Here is a 10,189-nt window from a genome sequence, read left to right on the forward strand (position 1 = left end):
CGCAAAACACTTTGTCTCGTGTGTGAAGTCTGAGACCAGAGTAAAAGAATTCATAGTGGAAAAAGCATCAATGTAATCCCCCCTGGTAAACCGAGCTGGCCTCTCCCATACCAGGTTTCATAATCATCCTCTCAGTTTTCTCGTGTTCCGGTCGCTGCGTAACCCTAGCCACAAGACTATTTCACCTGAAAAAAGATAGGCGTGGTTTAGCTATGGCTAAGCCTGGTCAGTTTGGTTAGCTGCTACGCTTTTCGAGTCGTGCAGCGCGTTCTTCTGCTGTCTCTCGAGCGCGTGGTCTCTTTCTAGCATGATCCTGTCGGCGTTGCTCCTCTTGAGCGCTCTCCATAGCGACAAGATTCCACCGAGGCGAAGCGCGCATACACCCCCGTGAAGCGCCACCTCCTCGCCCTCTACCTCGGCGGAGAGCACGCATCTGGCGGGAGCGAGCGACTACGCGCGCGGCAGCGGCGCCGCGACGACGACGGCGAGGCCACCTGGCGGAGCCCGGCTGAAACGGTTGCTAGGAAACGGCTGTTCAAGGCCATCCGTGCATACCGGCCACCGGCTACGCTATGAGGCGAAAACCTGGCGTAGTGTTGCTAACGCAACAAAGCAGCGTCAAGAACTCTGCCTTGTTTTTGGCACGCTAGCACTAGTCACCATTCCCCGCACTTTATCGTTGTGTTTGTCTCTTCGCCTGAAGCCAGTTTTGTGGCAGGCTGCTCACCTGCCCACCGTGAGGTGCGCAACCTCCCACCGTGTCAGGTGGCAGTATGAGGCATTAAAGGCAGCCCATTCCATCGTTGGAGGCTGCTCGGGAAGAGAAACGCAGGTCGCAACTCAACCCAAGAAACCCCCCAAGGAGCACAGGTGAACGACCCAACATTGGAAACGCATTGGCAGAGACCGGCCCTACAAAGGACCCAAATCACCAGAGGCAAACCATCCTTTCGTAATGTTAGGCCGATTGCCTGTGCCGCTTGGGCAAAACCCCACCGTTGGCAACATCTGCCACAGCACCTCTCTTGAGCAACTGGGCCACTGCTCGCCTGCCGACCGGGTGACTTTCCACCAGGTGGCTTACCGCCTTTACCTACAAGAGCAGCGCAGCGCCGAAACACATCATGCTTGGCCTATTTACCCAGATAGGCTGGTGTTTTTGTTCTAAAATTCTCAAATGTAAAAAAAAGCTGTTAATTTAGAGTTAAGTCATGCATTACGCTTTGCAACTTTGCCAAGCCTGCTTACCAACAGAATCAGCACGCTAGGTATAGTCTGCGCCGTCGCTGCCAGTTTCAATCCGGATACAAAGCAATGCAGTAGATAAGGAGGCACTTATCACCTTCACAGCAGTATAAGGAGTAAAGAGGCGGCCCGCGCATATTATCGGAGCAGCTCAGTCTTTGCTTCACTGCTCAGTTCTTACGCGGACGCCGGACGAGGTATGCCTCCTACAAGCACGCCCCACACCCTGGTCGGCTTCTATGCCGAGCTGGACTGGAGGCCCCTGCATTTCTTGAGACCAATCCCAATGCACAGGATATGCAGCGCCTGCGGAATAGTACGAAGGCTGAACGCCCTGCTTCCATGCATGCACGTCCTGTGCCAGTCGTGCTGCGAGCAGTGCGCAGAGGAAGGTGTCCGCGTCTGCCCACTGGACGGTGACAAGTGCCTGGAAGAAGACATCGACTGGAAGGAATGGCCCGCCGAAGTAGTCCTTAAGAGAGAGGTAAGCCAGGGGTATCCGAATTTAGGGGCAGAGGAGGTTTACATACAATGTTCTTTCTAAATTTACGTCGGACATATTCGGGCCTTGGCTTGTACCTGATAACTCTTGCAAGTGTGGCAGCCGCGGTAGCTCAATGATTACGGTGCTCGGCTGCTGACCCCAAAGGCACGGGTTCGTTCCCAGCCGCGGCGGTCGAAGTTCGAACTTCAAGTAACAGCGCAAAAACACAGACGGGACACAAGGAACAAGAATACGCAACAGCGCTCGTTGCATGTTCTTGTTCTATATGTTCCGCCGTGTTTTTTGCACTGTTACTTGAAGATGAATAACCAACAAGCCGAAGCTGCTGTTCTGGTCGAATTTCTCTGAAGGCACAAATATATAGACCCTTTTCAAACAACATAGACGCCAACCAGAAAATGAAATTTGATGTTGACGTTTCGGCGACCAGAACGGGGTGTTGTTCACAGTGAAATCACACCAAAAAGGTTCGTATTTAAAAGCGGTGGTAATCACCTTAAGAATAGCGCGTAAATCGGGTTAAGATTACCCTCGTTGCTATTAAGCGTGTGTGATGTTGTCTGTATCACCAGAGACTCGAGATGAAGCCGCTTTGAAAAGCTCTGGCTGTTAAAGATGAATCTTTCTGGTGTGATTCCATAGTGAACAAGACCCCCCCCCCCCCCCCCCCCGTTCAGGGCACTGAAGCGTCAACATGAAAGTTCACTTCTGGTTCGCGTCTGTTTTATGAACTGTATCCCCCCGACCAGATGGTATTCAGTCATACTCTCGACTTCAATTATTTAGGCCCGCGTACTGTTGAATGCCCAGTGTACTATCAGCGTCAAATGAAATGCGAACAAAACACCTGAGACGCGAGCACAAAAATTCAAGCATATTAGATGATGGAGGTGAAATACAGGCGTGGGCTATTAACATTTCAGAAGAGCGGTCTTTCCTGCTTCGATGGGAAAATCAACTGCTCATGTATTTTGCCTCCCTAGTTTAATATCTGCGATTTGTGCTGTTCGCGTTTCAGTTGGCTTGTTCGCGTTTCAATTGACGCTGACAGTACGTTAAGGAACCCGAGGCGGTCCTAGTTATCCGGAACCGTCCACTACGGCGTTCCTCATAGTCTGTGTCACTTTGTGTTGTAAAACCCCTCGCAAACATATTTTAAGTGTTGCGTGAAGCTACCTGTGCAAAGCTTCCCAAGATGTTTCAATAGAGTTTTGAGAGATTGCTGTTTTTATGCGAGATTAGCGTAATGTGATTCTAGAACGGCAGGCCGTTTGGCAGAGATCAGAAAAATAAGTTTCCTGGCAAGCATACGTGAGGTTGACGTACCCCTTTTGCTAAAAGTAAAGAGATTTAGATCTTGAGGGCTAGCATAGTAGTTTAAATATATGCCTGAGAAGGAAAACCATGGTGCCAGGTTACTTTTGACAAAGACTGTACACTCGTCGTCAAAAGTAAATGCAAGGCGACTTTGTCAAAAAATATTTAATTTCTTTAAATCTAAAGCATAATGATGCGTGCGTGTTGGTGCACAGTGAAATTCACAAAATCACAATTAGGCTGCACATATCTATTGAAGGATGCATGAATTAGGGGGGGGGGGCAATGATTAAATTTTTTCGTGAATATTGCCTTACATTTACTTTTCACGGCACCTGTACATATCAAAGGCCGTGCAACTTTGAATATACTGCCCGTAAAGCCAAAATTCCTACCTGAATGCTTGGTGCGAAATAGATAATGGAAGCGCCCCATGTCTGCCGCCAGTGAGCTACCTCTAGGCCAGGCCAAAAACTCAGGGTCCTGCCCGGAGCCCAGGCCGATCGGTGCGTGGAATATGGTTGGTGGCGGTAAACTACGCCTTGTCAGAACCCTCCCAAGCCGCATAGCTGATGGGCCCAATATTGGAAACGTATTTTCAAAAGGCCGGTCCTGCAAAGGACCAGAGTTAAAGAATTCATTTCGAATACTGGGCCGATCACCTGTCCTGCTAGCAGTAGTATTTGCGCCGTTTTCAATGAACGTAGCAAGAACTCCATTGAATATTCCTACGTGGCACGAACGATGGGTTCTTTCTACACCCTTACACCTTTTAGCAATATCTCACGTGCGCCAACCTGTGGTTTGATTAGCGCCCTATGACAGAGCAAGCCGACCAACTCGGCGAGGGTTTGCGCATGCGCATGAAGTAGAGTCCAGTGTAATCGTTTACCGCTGGGCTGTTTCAAAGCAGCCCGAAGCCGCAATTTCTCTCGTCCACTTCTCTCGCTGATGTCATACGTGCCCCACCTGCCGAAAAGAGGCCACTAAACCTGCAGATAGCAGCACGCTCAACAATCGACAATTTAATCTCGACAATCTGCGTTTCACTTTTCGTTTTTTCTTGAAAAGTGACCTACCTTATCGTAGGTGGGCTAGAAATACGAAGAGCAGCGAAAGACTCATGCTTATACAGATGGGCGATGAAAACTGATTTCTTATACTTTTTGTTCATTGTGTAATATCAAAATAAAAAAACAAGAATCACTTGTGAACGTCTGTCATAACTGTTCACTGACCTTCGATAACAAAAGGAACAAGTGGTGCATTGAATGAGAGATTAGTTTATAAAACTTTGAGCATGCGGCCACCAGTAGGTGCCGCGTGGCTCTTCCTAAGCATTGGTGGCGTTTATTCTGATCAATAAAATAAGCAAAGACAAATTTGGGGGCTTCGAACAGCTTCAGGAAGAGTGAACGGCTGTCCTGACCTGTGCTTCGTGCACATGAGGGATCTTCCGCCGAGTTTGCAGATTCGGTCATTCATAGAGGCGCTAATTAGGCCGCCACTCGATTTATATTGTTAAGAAATGAGAAGTCTACATGCGTAATTTGGCGTCAACTGATTCTTCAAACCTCTTATGGGAGGCTTTCAAAAGAGTGCTACGAAAAAGAAATTCAGACAATACTGTTCTGCCAGACAGCAAGAACATACTTATCCCTCTATACCCTATTATTTTGATTCAGTGTTCGGCGAAAATTCGTATGATGAGAGAAATATATTGCACATGTGAACAAAAAAGCAGTTGCCAAGAGGATCGACTCAAAGTAAAGATGAAAGCGTTTCGTAGCCGCTAGGAGTGTCTTATTCACGAGACTTTTGAGAAGGAAAGAAACTTGGGAGTCATTTAAGTTTACTGTCGATGCCTGTGGGCGCTTGGCGGTTCCGTGTCGCGCACTTTGGCCGACATCGACATGCTTGTTGCCATCACTTAGTTCTCTTTTAATGCGAAGTCATTATGTGGCTCTATCGCGTCAGCAAAGTGTCCGCAAATTTGTCCGCACGATTACGTTGTTCTCTGAAGGTAAATGTGTGAAAGTGTGATTGTGACAGATAGCGTGTGATAAAATGTTTCAGTGGAAAAAATTTAGTTCGTGAAGTCTAATTGGTTAATGAAACGCGAGAAATACTTAGGCGTCAAAATAGCCGTGAACGTCAATATAGTACATGGATGTCAAAACATCCACTGACATCGATATAGTTTCACATTGCTCCAAAGCGGGTCGCCTTAGTGATCTGTTTCTTACACATCATTGTCATATCACGACGCTAATATTTAATCGTAATTAATTCAGCGGCCTGTAAAGTAATTCGCCTACTGTGCGGTGGGAGGTATTCGCACAAGGCCTCCCTACATCCCACTGAACAAACGGTCCACTGTGGAGCGCTTCGATTCAACTCTACCACTTTTTTTCTTTGCAGCCAAACTGCTTTTTACGCCTCTACCCCCTCGGCTGAACAGAATTTTCTGGTTACGCCGACGCCGGTTTTTAAGCGCAAAGATACCTTCAACGCTATCTCGTCCAAAAAATGGCACACGGGGCGCATATACCGCTCCGACAGGTTAGCGCGCGTGAGGTTTACCGTTTCGGTGGTCGCTTAATTCTGAATAGTCTGCACAAGGAGGCGCCTACACCGGACGTTTTAACTACTGTAGACTTGTTTTAAAGGGACCTAAAAGATATAGCAATTGACTCTTTGCAAGCTGATTCTGTGGTATAGCGGGAATTATGTAGTTGCTTGTTAAAGCACTATATGATGAAAAAATGATTACCTGTATCATTTTTGGTTTCTCAGCCCAAGCTCCTGATAAGAGGCCTTAACACTGAATGCGAGCCTAGTTTTTCATCGCGAATAAACATAAAATTTTGCTCTGAAAACCACCCGATTCCAAAGCAAACATACCGAGCAATTCTGGAAAAATGCATCTTTGAGCGGTAAACCGTTCATAAACAGAATTTGTTTCAAATAATCGAAGTTTTCACTCTAACAATCAATATATCCACAGATAACCCGACGGCAGTCTTGAATTTTTTTTTGTATTCACGCTATTGATATCGTCAAAAGCGCTCGCCATTGGTTTTCTATGGCAGTCATAAGTGTTCGATGCGATCGACAGAAACACCGTAAAAGAAAGATTTTGCTACATGTCAGAATAATGAACCGTTATCTTCAACATTTCTATAACAGTGTCTTACAAATTTTCAGTTTTCAACATTTTTGCGTTACAAAGCTGAACACGCACGAGACAAGCGGCCGAAGTGGTACTCTCGGTCACGAGACCAGTGAGGAACGTTTGTTCGTGTTGGACCTTAGGTTGAAAAAGTAAAAAAAAACAGATGAAATAGCGAGCGTCAACACTGAGTGCCTGCGAAGTCTGCGAGTGTCTGCAGGTGCCTCCCGCCACTTGCTAAATGAGAGTGCATAGTCTATTAATAACCCTGTACCTTCAGTACGGCTGCCGCCGACCGCCTGGAAATGCCAGTTGTGACGAGTTGGCGCTCATGCTTTCGGAATGGTTGCAAGAAGAGCTTTCCCTCCGTTATTATTTTTCACATGAAACTAGACAGTAATGTTAGCAAACTGCTTCTAAGAAGTTGAGTAACCCTACTGAAAGTTTCCACATCACGAGTTCCATAATTCCATGAACCGGATTGCCCAACACGATGTCATACTCCATAAGAAATACTCCATATGCAGCACATGGAGTCAGTATGCAGCACATGGAGTCAGTATGCAGCACATGGAGTCAGTATGCAGCACATGAAGTCAGTATGCAGCACATGGAGTCAGTATGCAGCACATGGAGTCAGTATGCAGCACATGGAGTCAGTATGCAGCACATGGAGTCAGTATGCAGCACATGGAGTCAGTATGCAGCACATGGAGTCAGTATGCAGCACATGGAGTCAGTATGCAGCACATGGAGTCAGTATGCAGCACATGGAGTCAGTATGCAGCACATGGAGTCAGTATGCAGCACATGGAGTCAGTATGCAGCACATGGAGTCAGTATGCAGCACATGGAGTCAGTATGCAGCACATGGAGTCAGTATGCAGCACATCGAGTCAGTGTGCAGCACATGGAGTCAGTGTGCAGCACATGGAGTCAGTGTGCAGCACATGGAGTCAGTGTGCAGCACATGGAGTCAGTGTGCAGCACATGGAGTCAGTGTGCAGCACATGGAGTCAGTGTGCAGCACATGGAGTCAGTGTGCAGCACATGGAGTCAGTGTGCAGAACATGGAGTCAGTGTGCAGTACATGGAGTCAGTGTGCAGTACATGGAGTCAGTGTGCAGTACATGGAGTCAGTGTGCAGTACATGGAGTCAGTGTGCAGCACATGGAGTCAGTGTGCAGCACATGGAGTCAGTGTGCAGCACATGGAGTCAGTGTGCAGCACATGGAGTCAGTGTGCAGCACATGGAGTCAGTGTGCAGCACATGGAGTCAGTGTGCAGCACATGGAGTCAGTGTGCAGCATATGGAGTCAGTATGCAGCATATGGAGTCTGTATGGTCCATACGGAAGAGCCTATGGTAACTTGCAGACTCTCCATGACATCACGTACTGTTCAGTGCGTACGGTACATTGCGGTTTAACGTCCCAAAGCGACTCAGGCCTCTGGAATTTTTCCTTCATCAAAATTCGACAGCGGCGGTCGAATTTCGATGGAGGAGAAATTCCAGAGGCCCATGTACTGTATGGTATCAGTGCACTGCATAGAAATTTTAGGAAAATTGCGTGAAATGCTTATGGCCTCTGTGGAGACAAGTTATCAACTTTCATATATTTGTTCGTACGCTATGCACTCCATTTTCCTATAATTCCATACGAGCGGTTAATATGGAAGTTTTCTTTACGTAATCGTCACCAAAACGACCGCCGGCGCCACATGGCAAGGAAGGTGTAGCTCAACGGAAAGTTCACCCAGCCAGTTACAGAAGGTTCAGTAGTCTTCATCACGCTGTGTTTTATTATTTGCAGGTTAGGTGCTGGAACGAAGGCAACGGCTGTGTGACCGTGGTGGCGGCTTCCCAGCTTCCCCACCATTTCCAGCGGGAATGTCGACACCACTCTGCACGGTGCCCCAAGTGTTCGGCCTCCGTTCTTTGCAGCGATGTGTGCTCACACCTGAGATCGGAGTGTGCAACGCCCTCGATGCCTCTTGCACGCAAATCTCGCCATCAGCCCAGCAACACGGAAGATGCAGCAGTTTCGAACTCCTTCCAACAAGTCATTCAGGAGCAGGCGGGGGAAATGAGAGAGCATCTAAGGCAGCTGGTTATTGATGTTCAATGCCAAGGCGATAGACTGAACGAAATGTCTCACGGGATAAACGCCTTTAAAGAAGCGCTCAGAGATGAACTGACGCAAGCTACGAGAAGGTTTCAGGGCAGTCTGACAACAAATGCACTCGAAAAAACGCTTCATGGTGGGTTGTTGAGAGTAATGAGACAGAGCTCTGAACATTACTCACGGATTCTGCTATCAGTCCAAGAACTGAAGTTTCAAACTCTACAGAACAGCGAGAAGACACTGGACCACATTAAAACATTGCTTCGATCCGGTGAACCGCGAACAGAGCATACGATCTTCTATGTGAAAGGAATCAAATCGCTCGAAGAAAAGGCTCTGAAGAAAGGCTGGGTTTTGTACGAGAGCGAGCAGGTATACCTGTGCGGCTACTGCATGTCACCTGGAGTCTACTTCAGTAAAGATGGCGAATCTGTGCATTTGCATGCGCTGCTTCGCTTGCGGAAAGGCCACAACGACGACGCTGTTGAGTGGCCAATCCAGCACAAAATACGTATGCGCGTCATGCACCTGCGAGATGAGGCCCTGCGCATCGTTGAAATTACGCCATGCCGTGAATTTGAGCCCGTACAAAAGCCAGCATTATCAACTAACAGAGCAGTTGTTTTCGATGATCCGTCGTTTACTCTGCGCACTCTCAGGCAGTACGGTTTCGTATTCGATGACACGATTCGCATTAAGTGGGAAGTTATGCCGTGAGTCGCGCTTGCAGAAAGTAATAAATGGAAGGCGTTTGTTTTTAGTGGATATTTCTTTTAGCTATTTGTTGTGAATGCTTACGTTATGCAGTGCGAATAATTTCATCCGTCTTGATCACTTCATTGCTGAACTGCGTTCAGTGCACCTGCTCTGTTTTACTTGGGTCTTATATGAAGAATTTATTTATTAGAAAAATAAATTAGCTGATGTTTAGCTCTGGTTAAACCGGGTTAAACCGGTTAAAGTTGCGTAAGCAGCGTGGAGCCTGGTGGAGCGTGGCTGAAACGGTTGTTGTGGCAACGGCGCTTCATCTCTTTGAGCTCGCTTCGGCTAAAGGTCTACCGTGGCCACCGCAGAGAGCTACGCGACGGCTCGAAACCTGGCGCTGTATTTCTTGCGCAATAAAAGTGAGTGCGAAAACAAAGTGGTATCCTAAGCACCGTTTTATCACCGAGCGTTTTGTCGCTGTGTTTGCCGCATGAAAGGGAACCGCCATGACAACGTGCCAAGAATCAGCCCATTCAGTTGTCTGGTTTCACATAGATCAAGATGTGTAGAGTGCGCATGTTCAGTTGTGTATGAACTTCCTCTTTCATGTAAAAAAGTATATATAGGACAGACCGCCGATGTATCAATATTCGACTTAGAGAGCATTTTCGTTCACTTTCAGATTCAAACTACTAACACCTAAGAGAGCACTGAAAAGCTCACAAGAATGAAAATAAGAAAGTGTGCAGACCTTTAGTGGCGCGCACGCGCATTTATTTCGCCATAAAGATAAGATGACCAGGGAGCTCATTGAGGCATACCATATTCGGAAAAAACGGGGAGAACGCGTCAGTCAGGCTTCCGTTATTAATGGTAGATAAGGGGGTCTCGTTTCTTGATAACACGTGATGGTTTTATTGTGCTTTTTTTGTTTCGGGCTATCTCGTGGTTTTTCGTTTAGCCACGGTGTTGTGAAATCGAGTTGCAAGTTTTTCATTATTGACTCATGATGTAGTTCTTAGACTGGTGTACTCATGGCACGTACGCGGGCGATATCAGGTCATGTGACTTTTTTAACTGTAAATGTCGGCTTTTTTCTGAATAAAAAATAGATGGAGTC

General features: G+C 47.2%; 1 protein-coding gene across 1 annotated transcript; it reads left to right on the forward strand.

The window, feature by feature from the left end:
- Positions 1-1,431: 1,431 nt before the first annotated feature.
- Positions 1,432-9,260, forward strand: LOC149329435 (TNF receptor-associated factor 6-like). Its single transcript, XM_089562225.1, has 2 exons — positions 1,432-1,729; positions 8,053-9,260. The coding sequence occupies exons 1-2, from the start codon at positions 1,445-1,447 to the stop codon at positions 9,079-9,081; spliced, it is 1,314 nt and encodes a 437-aa protein (XP_089418351.1). The 5' UTR covers positions 1,432-1,444; the 3' UTR covers positions 9,082-9,260.
- The last annotated feature ends 929 nt before the right edge of the window (positions 9,261-10,189 follow it).

This window comes from Amblyomma mixtum, chromosome 9 (genome assembly GCF_055824585.1).
Source record: "Amblyomma mixtum isolate Tamu chromosome 9, ASM5582458v1, whole genome shotgun sequence".
In the NCBI taxonomy this organism is placed as follows: Eukaryota; Metazoa; Arthropoda; class Arachnida; order Ixodida; family Ixodidae; genus Amblyomma; species Amblyomma mixtum.